Consider the following 19,147-nt stretch of genomic DNA (forward strand, 5'->3'; position numbering starts at 1 on the left):
CACAATTATTATAACAAGAGCTAACTGTATGTCTAAGGGAAATGTCAATTTCATCCATACTTTTATTAGATTTTATCACACATATGGCTCTTTTTTTCCTATATTATTGTTATAAGCACAAATAAATGAAAAAAATTTTTTTAAATTTTTCCCATCTTCTTATAAAACAGAAATGTTCTGGATGAAAACTACCTTTCCATGTGGAAGGAAATATAGATGTTTGCTTATATGATTAATATTTCCAGGACAATTTTTCTTAAAAATATTTTAAATGCACGCATTCTGCAGCATGCAGTTCAAATACCAAATCAACCCAAATGTGATATAAAAAGTAGAAATTAATGAGTTTGGCCAATAAAGTTTATTTTAAATTATTTTTCTTTTACAATTTAGTGTACCTGGAGGTAGCTGCAATATTAACTGATCTTTTCTCGATGGCTTGAAAGAATAGTGTTTTATGTACATTAAAAGGTGCTGAAAGTGAACTGAAAATTATCATCTGTTTATAGTTATGTCCATGAAATAAATCACAACAGGATATTAGATGATTGTCAATACAGCGTAGCACAGATTTTTTTAATGTTACTGAAGTAGTACAAAGGAGATCGCTGAAAAGGGATTAATTTGTATAAGGGAGAACACCAATTAACTGGAAAGTGCATGTAAATTTCAGAAGTAACGTAATCTGGACAACAGTATTATTTCCTATAAATGTCAGGTGCTATTGAAATCAAATCAAAAAGAAGAAATGGGCTCAGATCCTGCATTTTACAACAAGAGGATAGATTGCTGTACCCTCACATTGTGAATAGCGGAGAGGGTGCTTATTTCATTTCTATGTAACCACGTTGGAAGAGATACAATATTTTCTTGTTGTGGTGGCTGTTTACCTACTTAAAAAAAACAAAACGAAAAAAAAACAGCTGCTTTGCTTTCAGAACAGCCAAGTTAACTTCTTCTGTAGGTAAGTCTGCAGGAGTGAAGGAAGATTTTAACACTGCCAGTTGTAATAATTTCAGAATTACAATAAAATAAATGGTTATTTGGTCTATGCAGCAGAGAAGTGCTTAATATCATTTGAAAGAAGTTGCTAATCAGATAGGATTTAGCTATGGCTTATTATCAAAATTATTTGGCAACAGATTTCCAGAAGAGCAAAGCAGGGAGGCATGATGCAAATTACACAGGTGACAATACCTTTAGTAATGAACTATAAAAAGTTTAAAATAAAACCCACAAATTTGCAATTCACATTTTTCAAAGTTTCTTTACAGGATTGATCAAAATAATCTCCAAAGTGCCATAAACTGAAACACTGCATATATTCATGGAGATTGCAAAATGTTATAAACAGGCACTAAAGAACATGGTAAAAATATAAAATCAGATTATAGTGTGTGTGTTAAATATTAACTCTTTCTCCAACAGGGGTTCCAGTCTCTTAGGTACAAAGCACTCGGGGACCTGTTAAAGCACTTAAGCACATTTTTAACTTGAAGCCCATGAGTAATCTTACCAGAATCAATGGAACTACTCCTGGATACAAGTATTTTGCTGATAAAGCCCAGAGTGCTCTGCACCTAGCAACAAAAAGCCATCTTAAGGAAAAGATGTTGCAAGTAATAATTCATCTTGTTCTCACTGTTCTGGGCTTTGTAAACAAAAGAACCCTATAACCTCAGGACCACCTCTTGCTCTCCATACACAAGTATGGTCTCTGAAGTCCATAAGCAGGATTTGGACTTTAGAGTTCAATCACACAAGCCTGTATCTGAGCTCTAACTTATAGATTACATATAGTAAAATGTTTATACTGAATTTAAAATTCAGCTGTTTTTCTTGCCTAAAAAAAAAATGAATCTGCTCCCAAATGTATTTTTCTTTTTTTTAGTTAAAAACGTATAAAGTTCAAAATAGATTTAAGTACTTTTCAAATGAAACTGATCTATACAATTTTTGAACCTTTACAAAATGGCACTAGAGTAGTTAATAAAAAGGTCTAAAATATTTACATTCTATACATCAGTTTCCCCTACTTACAATTATTAAATAATCTTCTTCACTGTTTTCCTAAATCCTGGGGGGGGGAGGGGGAACCTTTAGGAACCTCAAAAAAACTAGTCTTTAATTACTTTCAGATGGCTCTCCTTTAGGTTTACTTAATTTAAACAGAATTGTGAAACATCATCCCAGCTATAAATGTTTTCTCAAAGGTGACAAGTACATATATTTCTAAATGTTTTACAGTGCAATCTTGCTTTCTGTTTTCAGTTTACACAAAGAAGATCTAAATATGGACATGGCACAATATAGTTGTAAAGATCGTCAGCTTTCAAATCTGTTTAGTCTTTTGGCTCTTGGATTCTGTAGGTCCTTGATAATAGATTATCCTAAATGAGTTTCACAGTATCACAGGTTTGAGTCAATTTTAGCTTTTTGTATCATTGTCCTTTGAGGATTTATATCCTGAAGGTGCTTCATAGAGACTCTCTCCATCTGTACTGAAATCATCATCATCGTCATCATCATCTTCAAGGTCAGTCAGTACTTTAGTTGGTGACTTCTTCCGTCTGCTACAACAAGAATATATACATGTCTATACAGTGATACCATTTGGATGCATGTGTAGCATTTACATGTACTCTGTAAAACTAAGTTAGCACTGGCTGTATTTATTCTGGTTGGGATTAGTGCCTGTATTACTTTAAGTAAGTCACAGGGACTTGTTCTCCTAAACTAGTTAGGGTAGGATTTTCAACAGCACATAAGCACCCCAAACTGTTATCTTTATATAACTCTATCTTACATACATGTGTGCAATGAAACCCATGTATTACATTTATTTACAATATAGCTCTGAAATTTAGTATGCATGTCTGAGCACCTCACCAGCCTAATGATCTACCATAGCTGGGACTTATCCAGACATTTCCAAACCTCTTGGCAGCTCCAAATGTTTATCATTTTGAAATGTTTCCTCTAGCATATGTAGTTTACACAGAATACAGGATGGGAAGGGGTGAGAAATATTCCTGAGTATTCCACCCAACCCCAACCCATGCTGATAAAATGGTACTTGTAATACACCATAACACCCTGGACATACACTTGTAATACACCATGGACATATGCTATGTATGTGTACTGACACGCACACTCACTCTATATAGTAAAATGTGTTTTTACTAACTTCAGCATAGGAAACCTCTAAAATTGATCCTTTTCTAAATCTCTAGTGAGGTTAGAATATTTTTTCAGGGCCTTTTAGTTAACGTACCACAGCTATGAGAATCTCCAAACAGCACGCAAACACCCATGAGCAATGGCTCTGATTTAAAAAAAACACTTTTATAATTTAACACAGAAAAAGTATTCCCCTCAATTTTTATAAATAAATTTACCTCTGCAATGAAATATAGTTATTCTGTTCTCTGACTATAGGTGCTTGTTCCTGCCTTACCTGCTCTGCTCAGCTCAGAGACCCTGGTAAATTGAGGAACCTACTGAGGAATGGGGGTAATTTGCAGAGAAAGGTTTTGCAGGAATATTGCTGCTAACTGCATCTGAGGCAACAAACATCCTAAGCTTCCAGAGGCAGTCCCCATCTGACAGGCTGGAGCAGTAAGAGATTAGCATTTTCCAATTGTTTATAAGTCCAACAGATGTATAAACAAAGATCTGGAATTACAGTGTCCCTGGTTTTACGTTCCTACAGTATAATTTAAAATGAAATTTGACAAAGAAAAGCATTGTTCACAGGTTTAGACTATGTTAGCCAAGTTAAGCATTCAAGAAAGTCAGGAAAATAATCATTTACAAGGGCAGACAGGCCTTTTATTTTTGCACTAATTGTCAATGCTACTGTAAGACATTCATAAGTACTCTGTCAGAATTACATTGAAGTATAACACTGGGTAGTATATGGGCCTTGCTTTCACAAGAAATCCCACCTTAATTCCTTCTTCATAGAATTAAGCTGTCCTTGCAATTGATCATTCATATCCATTTGCTCCTCTAACTCCCGCTGAAGTTTCTTCTTGGCATTTTCCAGTCTGTCTATTTCTTCTTCGGCTTCTTCAACCTGACGTTTCATTGCTTTCAAACGCAAACTCAACTGAAATATTAAAACAGCAGCTGATTAAAGGAATATTTTGATAAAGGAATTCTATTCTCCTAGGATCTGTGAGTTGGGGAAGGAAGTCACAGCTTTGCCAATGTCATGGCATTGCAAAACTGCACTTGAACAGTAGTTAAAAGTCAGCATTAGTCTTTGAGATTAATGGTAAATGTAGTTTCTGAAACTGAAAAGAACAAAACAGATGCCTTCTAGCTATTGTGAAGATGTAAAATTGTACAGGGGTAGCAACCAGTGTTTAACAAGGTAAAATGTGTGCCTGGATTTACTGGAGAATCAGAGTTTAAGTTAGATAAAGGTAGGTGAGGCAATATATTTTATTGGATCAACTTCTGTTGATGAGAGACGCAAGCTCTCTCAAATTTGGGCCAATAGAAAATGTTACCTCACCCACCTTTTCTCTCTAATATCTAGTACCTTTTAAAGAGTACTACACTGCCTACACAGTTTAAGGTACATAAACAGATTTTATACTATTATATTTATTTTGGTACATAACAATTATTTCAAAAGGAAAGATAAATTATTGTTGCACAGCAAAGATTCTGGAAAGTGCAATCTGCTTGTTAAATAGTCAGGACAAAGATGATTTTACTAAAACAAATTATGTTGTAAGCAAAGAAGTAAGAAAAGTCACATGAAATGGTAATGCCATTGCTACAAATAGCAGTATATGCTTACAATTAAAAAAATCTAAAATCTTCTTCTTTAGAGAGGATATTTTGTAGGAGACAGTATAGATTGCTTTCTTTGTATCTTGCTTTGACACTTTTTGGTGTTCAATTAAGTTTTAAAAGTAAACATAAAAACAAGGAGTTGCCTGTGGCAACTTAGAGATGAACAAAAATATATAGAATCATGAGCTTTCGGGGGTAAAATCCACTTCATCAGATGAGTTGGAGCACACGAAAACAAGAGCATTGCCAGTAATCTGTACATGACATGCCTTCATTTTACTAAAGTCGTAGGAAAAGCCTAAAATGTCATATTTTCTCCATTTGTTGCTAGTAGGCTGAGGAACATAATGATATTGGGACTAAAAGAATCTTGTAAAATCAGTTCACAAAAAAATAACAATCAAGCATTTATCTGTATTCTAAACATTGATTATCCTTGTCAGTTGAATGCACAGTAATTTATAGTTACAGAAATAACAAACTGCTTATGTATAAATCTTTCCCTTTACCTGGTCCTTTTGGTCAGTCAGTGAGAGATGTTCATCATCTACTTGCAACATTAATTCCTTCACTTTCCTTTCAAGTCTGCGATTGCTTAGCTGGAGATTAGCCCGATCTCTTAAAAAAAACAGACATGCAGAAATGTCAGCTGGAATCATTCCCAATTCTTCCAAGCATACACCCTTGTGAGACTAAGTGAAAAATAAATACTACCAGCATCTGCTTTGATATACAAATTCTGTGCAACATATTGGAATTTTGTTCAGTGCCGCACTGAGAAAATGCAGAAGAAGCATTTCTCATAAAAAAGCAACTCGGAAATGCATCTGCAAACAGAACTGTTTAATTATAGCTGACATTTCTGTGACTGTAACTGATGGCAGCTATTGATAAAATAAGATATAGGTCTAATGCTGCTAGAAGACAGCCCAGTGTTATAGGTTGTACAACTCCCATATTGATTTTGTTTTGATGATTTTGTTTTGATGTACCAATCAAAAAGAATATATGAAAAGTCTGTGCTTGTGACTTTGTTTTGTTTGTTTTTGCAATGATAGGCCTGGAGCTCCCATGCAGGACTTCACCAGACCTAGGGCTTAGCTTCCAGCCCCCTGGAAGGGGTGGGGCCTTGGGTGGAAGAGGAAGAGCTAGAAGAAGTCAGCCCTCAGTGCTGCCTGGACCACACCGTACCTCCCCCAGGCAGCTCTTAGCGCTGCCCAGACTGTGATGCACCAGGCTCCAGCTGCCACAGCAGCAATGGCAGTGGCCCAGAGCCCTAGACCTTTTTAAATAACTCCATGCTTCCTCCCCTCTCCCAAGAAGCAGCCCTGATCACACAAGCTTCCAAGCTGCACTAAAATTAGCAAGATGCCACCTGGCTATATGCCCGCACGCCTTCCAGGCTCTGAACTTAGCTTCTTTTACCTCTCTTCATTTTCTAGCCGTTCCTCTAGCTCAGTGATTCTGTCTTCCATCTGAGCAACAAGTCCTTCTTTACTAGACCTGTAAGATCCTTCAAGGTGAAGAATTCGGCTCTTCAAATCTTTGTTCTAGAATTAGAACTTACATTACTACTACATAGATAAAATCGGCATCTACATATTAACAAACATACACACTACCTTAATACAAAACAAGTCCCTGCAAAGAAACACAGGGACTAAGGTGCTTTTACATTCAGTGAATAAGCAAAAAAAAAAAAAAGGTCAATCAGTGAGGCTTGTATCCCCCCAGCAAACCCATCTTTGTGCTTCAAAGTTATGGAGAATTTAATCAAGATTAAGAAACAGGCCTGCATTGGATTTCTTGGCTTGAAGTCCCCTGAATCTTGGGAAATTTGGCAGTAGCTCTATGTTTTCTAGATTGTGACCCCTCCATTCATCTGTACATAGGTCATTATTTCCTATGCCACACTAAAGTTATTTTAATCTCCATGATAAACTGTTTTATCTAAAAGAACACCAATGTCCAGCTGCAGCATATATAATAAAAGATGTCACACACGTGTGAGAATTGTTATAGTGGTATCCAGTGCCACTGTTGTGGTCAAAGATCTGATAATGTTTCCATTATTAATACATTTACTCTTGCTTTAACAAGCGCTGTGGTTTCGTCATGCAATTCCTTTGCACTGTAAATCACTCAGGCCCTGTAGCTTTTTCATTATAGGATTGGTCTGGCAGGTGGCCCACATGGGGTTTAAGTTTCAGGTGCACAAAACAAAGAAGGTTCCTGGCTTGGGTGATTTTTTTCTTAATCCTTAAAAGTACTTTTTAAATTAAATGAAATATTCCATGCAAAACCTAATGTAAGCCAATCAAATTTAGTGTTTTGAACAGAAAAGAACAGCAAGATAACTTGTCCAAAATCAGCAAGATGAAATTCAATAAAAGACAAGTGCAAAGTAGTTCTTTTGGGAAGGAAAAAGTCAAAATGGGGAATAAATGGCCAGGTGGTTGTACTGCTGAAAAGGATGTAAGGATTATAGTGGATCATAAATGAGTAAACCACATGATGCAGTTGTCTAATATTTTTAGGTGCAGTGTTGTTATAGTTGTGTTGGTTCCAGGACATCGGAATGGGTTAGGTAATACTTTTTATTGGATCAACTTCTGGTGGTGAAAAAGACAAGCTTTCAAGCTTTGAAAACTTGTCTCTTTTATCAGCAAAATTAGTTTAATAAAAGATATTACCTCACCTACCTTGTCTCTTAGGTGTACTAAAGAGAGTGTGGTATGTAAGACTTTCTTTCACATGTAGTGCGACTCTCCCACCAGCGTGACCTATTCTGTCTTTACGATACATTTTGTATCCTGCTATTACTGTGTCCCATTGATTATCCTCATTCTACCAAATTTCTGTGATGTCTATTATATCAATATTGTCATTTAATACGAGGCACTCTAGTTCTCCCATCTTATTATTTAGACTTCTAGGATTGGTATATAAGCACTTTAAAAACAGGTTACTTTTTAGCAGTCATTTATTTTTCATCTCAACTAGAATATGCATGATGAAAAATACTGCACAATAAACTAAAAGACAAGTCACTGTATTATATTCATACACAAGATCATAATATTCCAAACAATCCATAAACTGACTCAGATATATATTAACTAATCTCACAAAATAAGTCCACTAGGGTTTCAATTAAGTTTCTTCCCCCCACCAAGGACCCTCACATTTAAAAAATGTACCACCAGTGAGAGATAAGCCACTCAAGTTTCATTCTAAGTTTCATTCATGTGGTCTCTAGAAACTATCCATGGATTTATGTATCTCCTCTTGTTTTAACAATCCATTATTTGCCATGTGATGCCACATGGAAATATTTGGTCTCTTAAAAAGCAGAATCTCTACCACCAGCAGTGTAAAATAACCTTACAATTAGAAGCTGAAAGACACGCTGGGTGAAGTAATATCTTTTAAGCTTTTGAAAGTTTGTGTGTCTGACCAGCAGAAGTTGTTCCAGCAAATGATATTAGTTCAACCACCTTCTCTCTCTAAAATCCTGGGACTGACACAGCCACAGCAGCACTGCATACAACAGTTAGAAACGATACCACTGTGTATGATTTTATGAGTTTCAAAATACACTGATCAGCAAGGTACTGAAGTTATACTCTAGTATACTGTTTGCATGAAAATCTACAGTGTTCATTTATTTTAAGGCATATGCTTAATGTTTTCAAAGTTTCAACTTAGTAAACTTATGTCACAGTTACCTTAAAATCCTTACAAAAGAAAGTTAAAAATCTAGCAGCTTTGAGAAGATTATATGAAGATCAGGGTAATACTGAAAAAAAAATTAAGTTATGCTGCCACAAGCTATGATCTCCTCAAACCTCATAAGTTATCATTTACTCTGGGTTATACTGGGATATATAAGGGTTGTATCTTCTCAACTGCTGATGTATCAGTAGGTGGCACTCTTTCCTTTAAACCAGTGGTCTCCAACTTTTTTACACCCAAGATCACTTTTTAAATGACAGAAGAAGCCAAGATCTACCTCCTTGCCCCTTCCTTGAAGTCCCGCCCTCTCTGTTTGCCTCCTCTCCATCACTTGCTATCCCCAACCCTTACACTGCTGCTTTCCCCTCCCCCCCCCCCCCCCCAATTCTTCTGTAGGAAGAAGTTTTTCCAACATTTGACCTGTCTAGACTGGACCAAATGTCAGAAAAACCTCTTCTTTTGGAAGCCCTCTTATTCCTCGTGGAAAGAGGAATATAGGGGTGACCGAAAGATCATGTTTGGTCTTCCACTAAAAGAAGTGGAAGACCTTAGGAATCCTGAAAAACTCCTGCAGTCTAGACGTACCCTTGCTGGGTTGAGACAGGATGTGTAGACTCTGGGGTGGGAATGAGGGATTTGGGTGTGGGAAGGGGTGAGAGTACAAGCTCTGGGACGAAATCTGGATGCAGGAGAAAGTGGATAAGGGAACGCTGGCTTGGGGAGGGAGTTCCAGGCCGGGCAGTGTTGGAGTCAGATGTAGGGTTAGGGTACTAAGTAAGCCACAGACTTCTGGATGTGAGGGTTCAGGAATTTGGGTTGGGGTATGTGAGGGGCTCAGCGCAGGGGGTTCAAGTGTATGATAGGCTGAGATGTAGGGTCTGGGGGAAAGGGGAGTGTCACGATGCTGTGGCCAGATGGGGGCTTGGCCCCAATTGGGGGGGGGGGAGGGGCGGGTGTTGGCCAGGCTTCATTTTCAAATAAAATACTATGTCAAACACAAAAAGTTTCTGCATTCTCTTTATTTCTGAGAAGGGCAGGGAACCTGTTTGGACAGGGTGCCAGTGGGGACAGGTTTCTGAGACTGGGGAGTGGGGAGAGGGAACAGGGAGGAGGGGAGAGGGAGGAGGGAACAGAGGGGAGTGGGGGCAGAGAGTATCCTGCTATCGCCTCCTCCCAGGATTCTCCCCCCACATCCCCAAGGGAAGCCAGTGCATGCTTCCCACAGTGCAGCCAAACCCCCGCGGGTGCCTGCCCCGGGGCCAAACCGCCTCTCCTGCGGCGGGGCCAAACCCCCATGGGAGCCTGCCCGTGGCGCAAGGAAAAACCCCTGTGCTCAACTCACCACTCCAGCGCCAGAGGAGCAGGGAAGCCGCCACACTCCTCCTCCAGGGCCGACGCCCCCCTCTCCCAGCACATGACGGAGCTGTGGGAGGGGAGCAGCCAGTGCACTTCCGGAACCCTCAGAAGTGACGCGGGCTTCTGACAGGACTTCTGTCCACCCTGCGGGAAGCTGGCACTACACTAGAGGTAGGTAGTGGGGCTTCTCGGAGGTGGGGGGAAAATGGAGGTTGGGGGTGCCCAAATGCCTCACGATCAACCAGTCGATCACGATCGACGGGTTGGTGACCACGGAATTACAGAGTTGGAATTCAGCTGGGATATTAGGAATAGCATCTTTACTCTTATGAAACATGAATTGGGATTTTTATTGACAAGACCCCACATTCATCTGGTCTCTTCTAAAGATGGTTGGAACTTCAAGCATCTCACTAAGATGAGGTCACATAAAACTAGTGAATCGCAAGCACGATTTCCCACAGTCCTTAGATGCTTCCAATCAAACCACTAATCTAGCATGGTCTTGCTCAAGTTGTGAGATCTGGGTTAAGGTGGCGTGGCTGCAACTGTTACCTGTCTCTCTAATGAAATCTTGTCACACTCCAAGTCCTGCCTTGTAGCTCTTTCTTGAAGTAATTCATTCCTCATTTGTTCGATCTATTATAAAAAGAAAAGCCAGAAACTTCAGTAATTCAGAATCAATCTTTTTTGTTTATTTATTCAGAAGTGCAGAATTCCCTTCTCTATAAATGGCATCTTGAATAGATATTACAATTACAACCCTGGATTAAAAAGACTGATCCCTTCCAGAAAGATATCTTCCATACGTTACCTGATAAAACTTCCCTATCGGTAAAGAATTAACACCGGTCTGTACCATTCTGCAGTTTTATCTGAGTACTCGTTTTCCCTGAAAAATCCTTCTGAAGATTAAAAAATATAACAGTCACTGGGAACCCTATCACTTCACCCACAGAAGAAGATCAATATGGCAGCTTTTACTAAGATACATCCATACAGGGCAACAAGACAGTGATGCCCAAATAACTCCTGCCCCAGCTCTTTCAGGGGTTACTTTCAAAAACTTTGTAAATGTCTTTGCAAGTAGGTAGTGTATTTCCAGTATTTATACTATTCTCTAAATTGGGGTGGGCAATAAGATGGCAGCGGTTCACCAAGGTTAGTGGCATGGACCGGGACACTGTTTACCGTAGCTCCCATTGGCCGAGAATGGCAATCTGTGGCCAACAGGAGCTGCCAGCACTGGTTCCTGCAGAGGTGCAAGTAAATACAGTGGCAGTGCTCCACCAAGCTCTCAGTAGTGACCACCACTGTATTTTCTACCTGAGTCAACTGGGTTGGGAGGGGAGGCCAGCTTCAGCAGTGTTACTGAGATCAGCACAAGCCAAGCAGAAAATTGGGGGGGATACCCCTTCCCACCTTGACCCTATAGTTATGTATTAACTCAGGTTGAGTAAATATACTAACTTTCACTTCAAATAAATCTGTAACCTATGAGTTATCATACAAAAACCTTTCTGTAGCCATCAGGGAATCTTGCATACAAATGAAAGTAAAGATGTTGGGAATGTGAAGGTTAAACAAGCAGAGAACATAAAACAGTTTACCCTGGGTCACTTTCACCACATTATCACCTTAAAAACATATTGTTAACTAATCACATGTTGAAAAGGGTCATTTAAGTTGTTCCTATACATTTTATATTAATACAAACAGCACTGGCCATGCATGCGCTTGCATGTGTTTTATCCAAGTAGTATTTCACAATAGCAGAAGACATTCCTGAAAACTAAGGTCATATTAGTTTCTGGACTACAAATGATAGCACATGGCTCCATTCTGGCAACCACTGAATAGAGTTCTTATGGATCTCATTATTGCATATAGGCCTGGAGGTGCAATAATCTCTCTGAGGTGGTTTTTTCCCCACCCCCACCTTTAAATACAGCAAACAAACATTTGCCGAGTTAAGCTTTAATGAAAGACTGTTTTAGTACTTTACCCTTTTATGCTTTATGTAGATACCTTTAAGGAGGCAGTTATAAGCCAAAAACCAATTCAAGATGAGACAGGAGTATCTAGGTTAACTAAAAAAAATACTTAAAAAACCAATGAACTAAGGATTTTAAAAACAGCCTAACATTAGGAGTAATTTCAATGCCCCCACAAAAGGAGGACTAATAGAGTGAGTAGCAAAGCTTTCTTAAAGTTTGTTTTAATGCACAAATGAGCATTGTGTATTTCAGAAGTCTCCCTCTATAAATGCGGAGGTACTGGAAGAAGTTGTATAGTGGGAGTAATGGAAATCACTTGAAGCCAAGGGTGCAGATGCATCCCCGGCACCCCTAGTTCCAGCACCTATGTTTACATCTATCTACCTGTTAGTATCTCAGAAAAGGCCTGTGATCAGGGTCATGAAGAAATTATTCATTGTGCTGTAATTGCTGCAGTGATACAAATAGGCACAGGAAAATAAAGCAAGACCTGAAGTAAAATGAGTGACTAAAAATGCAACTGTTAACTAGAGAAAGGGTTTTTGTTAGATATTAGAACTTGCTTAATGGGCCACAATATAGCTCCACACACTAAAGCACTATTGTGCTATTACTGGGCTCAGAGGCTGTGACAAATATGCACAACCATCACCAGTTCTTAAATTAGGGAAGTATTTTGAGGATTGCCAAGATAATTTCTGCTGCTGGATGCTTCATAGTAAAAAGTAGAGTCACAAAAAAGGGAAAGGAGAAGAATACAGTCTGATTAGGGAGCAGAAAGAACCCCAGGAAGGAATTAAATACAATCTGCGTATCTACTCGCCCATGGCGAGTAGATTTCAGCCAGTCGCCGCCCTGTTCACCGGTGGTGTGCGCACGCGCATATGCGGTGCGGGGCTGGCGAGTGGATTTCGTCGCGGTTTGTCGAGCCCTGCAAATGACTGACCAAAAAAAAAAAAAAAAAAAAGCGTGACAACAAGATGCAAATCTGTTAGAGCCCAGCTCTCCGTTATCTCCCTGCACTTACCATTAGCAAATACACAAAACTAAATACAAAGGAAAAATGTGATCTGAAACAGTGTTTCTCGACCTTTTTTTTTTAAAGTAGCCCCCTAAAAAATTATAAGTACCCCCAGTACCTACAATTTTCAGACACACACATTTTTTTTCTACAATTGCAACACATTTGTGTAAACAACTTAATCGTAGCTGGGTGGGCAACAAAATTTTTGGGTGTAAAAAGTACAAAAATAATAAAGCGTTGTAAAACTTAAAACAAAAATTCAGTTTTCTCCAAATTTCAGTAGTGTTGACGTACCCCCAGACTTCTCGAGTACTTCTGAGGGTGCTCATACCATTGATTGAGAAACACTGATCTAAAAGACAACATAGCTACTAAATCATACTGTAGGTCTGTAGCAGGCAGTACTTTGTGCTTCAATTCTACTTTTTTAGCATATATAATATATTCTAATTACATCCAAAGAATAAACTAACTGTGCAGCTTAAGGCAACAGTTATCACAGCTGGATTTAGAAAATGCTAAAAACAAAGCATTGTAAGAAGTAATAGTATCAGATTCTACAAAGCAGCATTAGACATAACAGCAATTAGTGCCAGCTTTAGGATTAGAAGCAGCTGTGGAGTGTGAGGTTAGTGAAAAGTAATTTGATTTCTAATAACCTTTTAGATGCTATCTCTATTGTTTACCATCTCCCACTGGGTACAGAGTCTACATTTCTTGAGCAAGGAAAAGTGGAAAAAATGAATATTGACCTCCTATACTTGTACAATTCTTAACAACAAAGATTGCTAACTAAGAAAGCTAACCAAAGATTTCATCCTTCATCATTGAAAAGAAACCTTCATTTCCACATTTTCATTTACTAGCTTTGCACACCTGGTGCCAACTAAGGAGCAGGTGCACAGCAATCCTTTGGGACTACTCTACCAAAAGGAAGTGAAAGACACAGCCAAGGCAACTTTATCCTCTACAATTTACTCTGCCATTGCCATGGAAACTGAGCTCTCTCACGGTTATTGGAAACAATTCTGATACCAACAGATTCATGTTTATATTTTTTTTTTTTGTGCATAAAGATTGCTGAAGCCATGTCAAATGTGTTTCCATTACGTTAGCAAAAATAAGTAGCCCAAATAATTTTCTCTCTCTGCAGACAAAAATACTGTATACTAAAATCTTTGGGCCCTTCAAAAGGCAGCAGAATGTCTCCCTACTTCCTCTTGTGTTTGTTAAAGTCCTCAATTTTAACAGAATTGGCAGCAATTTATCACAGATGAAAATGGACCAAATCCATAACATTTGTATTCTGATGCTATGTTCTCCAGTACTTTAATCTGTTATACTATCAGGTTTTAGTTAGGTCCAGCCATGAAAGTAAAGTCTGAATGCAAAGTTTCCCAAGGTTTGGAGCTCTCTGGGAGTGGAGTTTGGATTCAGGTCTATCTTTTGCTTTACAAATTAATGAACAAACATTTTCGCTTTTGATTCTTTAAGAAACTGATACTGGTAGTGGTAGTCTATGCAGAGGACTAACCAAGATAAGATTTCTACTTTGCAGTGATCCAGTATTTCGTTCTCAAATATGCCTTGCAGTTATTTCTGGTAACTGCATGTATTTTTGCACTGAAAATGGATCTACTCTGAAGGTGCAATCTGTTCTAGACAGGGCTCATAGTAGAAACTGAAGGTGCATGGCTGAACTAATTCAGGAAAAATAAACTTCTTCAACCTGTAATCTGAAATTAGTCCAAATCTTTTTTTTATGTAGGGCTGATGATAAGTCCATATAACTAAAGAAACCATTTTCACACACACTTCTTAGTTGCATTGCAGAGCTCCCAAAGACTCTCAGCTTAAGGCAGCATCTCTGTAACAGATGCTATAGGAACACATAATAAAAGACAGCTCCCTACTTGGAAGAATTTACAACCTAGAAAATAAAAGGCAGATGAAGGAAGAGGGAACAGGATACAACATACTGACAGGATACAACATACTAACAAATACAATCCCATAAGCCTATCAGCTGGGTAATTTACTGTGGACAGAGGCAGGTGTAGAGGTAGGTGATATGGGGAAGATGGACAAAGTGGGACACATGGGGCTTCTGAGGGAGTCATTTAGACTGGGGGATCAGAAGGGCTAGTGTGTTTGTGTAGGGGAGGGGGGTGGAGGAAGATGACTGAGGCAGGGACACTAGAGCTAGGGGGTGACAGCTCTGAGCCAGAGACTGAATAAGAGTGAAGATGCATAGTCACAAGGGTACAGAGGAGAGAGGGTAGCTGAGTGCAGGTGAAGGGACACATGGATACCAGAGGTGGAGAATACAAGGACACATGGGAACAGGAGATGTGGTGTCTGCCTGAACAGGGGAGGCTAGGGGACAGCCAGGGTCTGCATGGGATTGGCTCCCTAACAATTCCCCCCCCCCCCCAAAGAAATGGTTCTATACTTCTTTCATCCACACTCAAATAACCATCGAGGTTCACTTCCAGTCTCTTTTCCAGCACTTACTTCCCTTCCCTCAGTTCCTCCATTAATCCCTGACTCCCCCAAGCTTTTGCACTGCTTTTGAGGGGTCCAGGAAATACATTTCTGTATTGCAGTTTGAATGAATTATTACTCAAAGTTCTGTACTAATACGTATAGTAAGGAATCTATTTGTCAAAACACATTTCCTGAATTTTCTGTTGGCTGTATTGTTACAGACATGCTTGCTGACAGTATTTTGAAATCAATTTCCAAAATAATTGAAATCAGCCTGATTAGACTGTGGTATTTTAACAAAGAAAATATGCAGAATTTTAAAATTTTGTGCGCAGAATTTTTCGGCTTAGAATTACCCAAGGAATAAGATGTGCAAGCATTCCCTTGCTGACCTGCCGAGACCCCTCATTTCTGAACCAGAGGGGTCACCATGAGGGGCTAAAGCAGTTGTAGGCAATAAGTGGCCCTCGGACTGGATGCAGTTCACCAGGGTTAGCCCTTGGCAGGCCCACAGGTACTTTGTTTACCTGTGCCTCTGTAAGTATAGCCACTTGCAGCTCCTGTTGGACTAGTGATCTGTGACCAATGGGATCCACAAGTGGCCACAGCTGCTGACGCCCAAGTGAATAAAATACATATGGTAGCCTGCCAGGGTCTAACACTAATGAACTGCATCTGGCCCATGGGCTGCTTATTGCCTGCCCCTGGGCTGAAGTGCCCATGCTCATTCAAATCTTTGACCTCTTTGCTGAAACCAGCGAGAACTGTGTCAAGTTTGTGCCACACATGGCAGAGATTTTCGCGACTGGGATATTTGCCCATTGGGAAGCAGATCTCTTACTGCACTGCACACAAGCACATCTGTGTACAAGCAGGCAGATTGTGACTAAAGAATAGAATTCCTGTGCAGTTCAGTGCTCATACAGCAGAGTAGCAGGACAATGTGGCATATTTGCGTCACACATATATCTGCAGTGGCAGCTAGATATTTGTTGTTATAAGTAGGTGACCTAGCTAAGAAACTGAGATTTTACTCTGTTACAATCTTGAGTTGAGGTTGGGGAGGGGATGACAGAAAAATCAGTGTCTTCTGAAGCTCCATCTCAAATTCAAGGCAGTATTGAAACAAAAAAGGGGACGGGGGGAGAGGATAAATTTTAATTGCAAGTAACATTTTTTATCTATCAAACTTGACAATGATAATGGGACATAAAAGGTAACCAGTAATGCATTTTTCCTATATACAGGAGTGTTAGTCTTCATGATCAGTATATTAAAATAATATATTCATAATAAAAAAGACATTTATAGACCAAACAGATATTACCAAAACAAATCCATTATTTTTCCTCATGCCATAATAGATGCTTAGCAGACCCTGAAATACTCTTCAGTAATTTGACAACTTAGCCACTATGGCATAAACTCAAAACAAAACAACCTTTGTAACTCATGCATGAAATGAGAAACTGGATCTCAACACAAACATTTTTGCCTTTTATGTGGCTTTCTTGTTACCCATCTGTATTTTAGGTTTCCATTTAGCTAGTCCATTAAATATTAAACAGCCCACTAGTACAGCTTTGGCTAAGGTTGTTTCAGCATAGACTCACAGCACGCATGGACTCCAGCATTCAAAGCTTCCTAATTAAGCGATGACATGACTTCCAATTATAATAGGTCCTTTCCATTCTGAATCACTGAAGATACACACACACTGATTCCATGGCTGTATGATCTCAGTGAAATAATGGTAAAAAGACACTATTGAAATCAAATAAAAATCTGAGAAACTGTAGGTCCAACAAATTACTAACAGAATACATGGGGTTTCAATGATGCATAAAAGCAATTTGAGGCTTAACTCATTTTAAGGCACTTCAGCCATCTCAGTGGGAGATACCACTTCACTGAAAAGATATGGAAAGCAGGGTTTTATTACTGTGTCTTCCACTGAAATTGAAGCTACTCCAATCTCAACAAGTCTTTTCTTTAGAAATTAAAACAATGTTTTATGTACACTTCACCAAGTAGTATATGACTGTGCAAGCAGAATTTCAAGGAAACTCCTCACTGGGTGAGGAACTTAAAATAATAGTAGTAATGCCCAAGACTTATATGGCAATTCTCATCAGTGGATTTTAAGTGCTTTATAAATAAAGGCAATACCATTTCACAGATTGAGAAACTCAGTCGCAGATTACTGAAGTGACTTATCCAATGTCAATCAGCAGGCCAATGGAAGAGCTAGCAATAAGACCCTGGTCTCCCGAATCCCAATTCACTGCTTTCTATGCTAGGCCACACTGCCTCCCTCAAATGTAGCCTTCTGTGAAGGTAATGATGAGCCAATAAAAACAAAGCAATTTATCCTTACTACATCTGCTGCCATTTACATGACATAATATAAAGGCTAGAACAATGACTTAACTTTCCCTTGCTTTTTAGACTTTACACCCTTAGTGTTATTTCTAAACTTTGGTGAAATTTTTCAAAATGGCTTCAACATCCTGCTTTAAAAAATGACTGTTTTGCAAAATTACAGGGTTTTTTACACCAAACATTTGCATAACTAAGACTCATATGCAAACTTTGTGCTGTCTGTCTACTTAGTTTGTGTGCATACATGCAGTTTGTGCTCACAGGTAAATTTCTTGCATGCACAAAAACCCAAGCCAGAAAATATTATGTCTGGGGGGAAAAAAGAAAGAAACTGCATCTGGAATTGTGAAGGATTTCTTTAAAAATCTGTGCATATGTGTAATAAATAAGTAATGCCTCATTCATAATTCATTGCACAACTAATTCCAATAGAACAAAGCAACATATTAATAGGTAATCTGTTTAGTGTAAACCATAAATAAAAAGCTCTATCCCACTATAATTACTTACTATTTTGAAACAACAATCTAAAAATGGAATGACCACAACACCACATTCAAATGCCTGTGATATGCATGTTGTCTGAAAAGCATCTGATTTCTATATATAGAACTGGCTTGATCAACATCCAAAACTGAACAATCCTGAAGTTTGTGAAAAGTTTAAAATGTATGTCAGAATTTTGTGGCTTAGGTCAATTTCTGCTTGCAGTGTTTGTCAGTCTAATAGGACACTTCATAGGACAGGAGTAATAAAGGGTGTGTACTGCTAAAGGAAAGATAAATTAAAACACACAAACAGAAGTCAAAAGATTATGGTTCTATCCATAGGTCTGACAAAGACTTCATAGGTGAACTAGGAAACTCACAAACTCATATTGTTTCAGTTTTCCTATGTGTCAAATGGGGAATACTACTACTTATTTCAGGTGGATCGACAAATTATAGGCGAGTAGATTTTTGCCAGTTGCCCCATTCATCGGCGGCGCGCACATGCGCAATGCGGGTCTTGAGCATGCGCAGTGCGGGGCTGGCAAGCAGATTTCGCCGCTGTTTGTCAAGCCCTGTTAAAAGCTCTATTGTTGGTGAACCTAATTATGATCTGGCTTGCATGCAAAACAACAAGCATCTAAGACCAGCTCTACACTGGAAAAGAAAATAGATGGAAGATACGCAACTCCAGCTACATGAATTATGTAGCTGGAGTCAATATATCTTGTATCAATTTTCAAGAGCAGCCCCACAGCGGTAAACAGGAGAAATGCTCCCATCAACTCCCCTTACTCCTTGTAACAGTGAGAAGTATGGGCACCAATGGGGGTGCCCTCAGTTTTCAATTCAGCAGGTTTTTACTA

The 19,147-nt window shown here is 38.9% G+C and overlaps 1 protein-coding gene across 7 annotated transcripts in view; it reads right to left on the reverse strand.

Moving 5' to 3' along the window:
- Positions 1 to 346: 346 nt before the first annotated feature.
- CGNL1 (cingulin like 1) overlaps positions 347 to 19,147 on the reverse strand; it is a 134,925-nt gene continuing 116,124 nt past the window's right edge. For 6 of the 7 annotated variants that reach the window (XM_025190061.3, XM_075897323.2, XM_075897318.2 and 3 more), the window contains 5 exons: positions 10,459 to 10,542; positions 6,238 to 6,362; positions 5,322 to 5,430; positions 3,951 to 4,114; positions 347 to 2,573 (listed from right to left, as the gene is read on the reverse strand). In XM_025190061.3, coding sequence (XP_025045846.3) covers positions 2,429 to 2,573; positions 3,951 to 4,114; positions 5,322 to 5,430; positions 6,238 to 6,362; positions 10,459 to 10,542 — 627 coding nt within the window. In that variant the 3' untranslated portion in view covers positions 347 to 2,428. The remainder of the gene's footprint in view (positions 2,574 to 3,950; positions 4,115 to 5,321; positions 5,431 to 6,237; positions 6,363 to 10,458; positions 10,543 to 19,147) is intronic. The other variant, XM_075897322.2, reaches the window with a different exon arrangement.

Source organism: Pelodiscus sinensis, chromosome 14, assembly GCF_052426305.1.
Source record: "Pelodiscus sinensis isolate ZL-2025 chromosome 14, ASM5242630v1, whole genome shotgun sequence".
Taxonomy (NCBI): Eukaryota; Metazoa; Chordata; order Testudines; family Trionychidae; genus Pelodiscus; species Pelodiscus sinensis.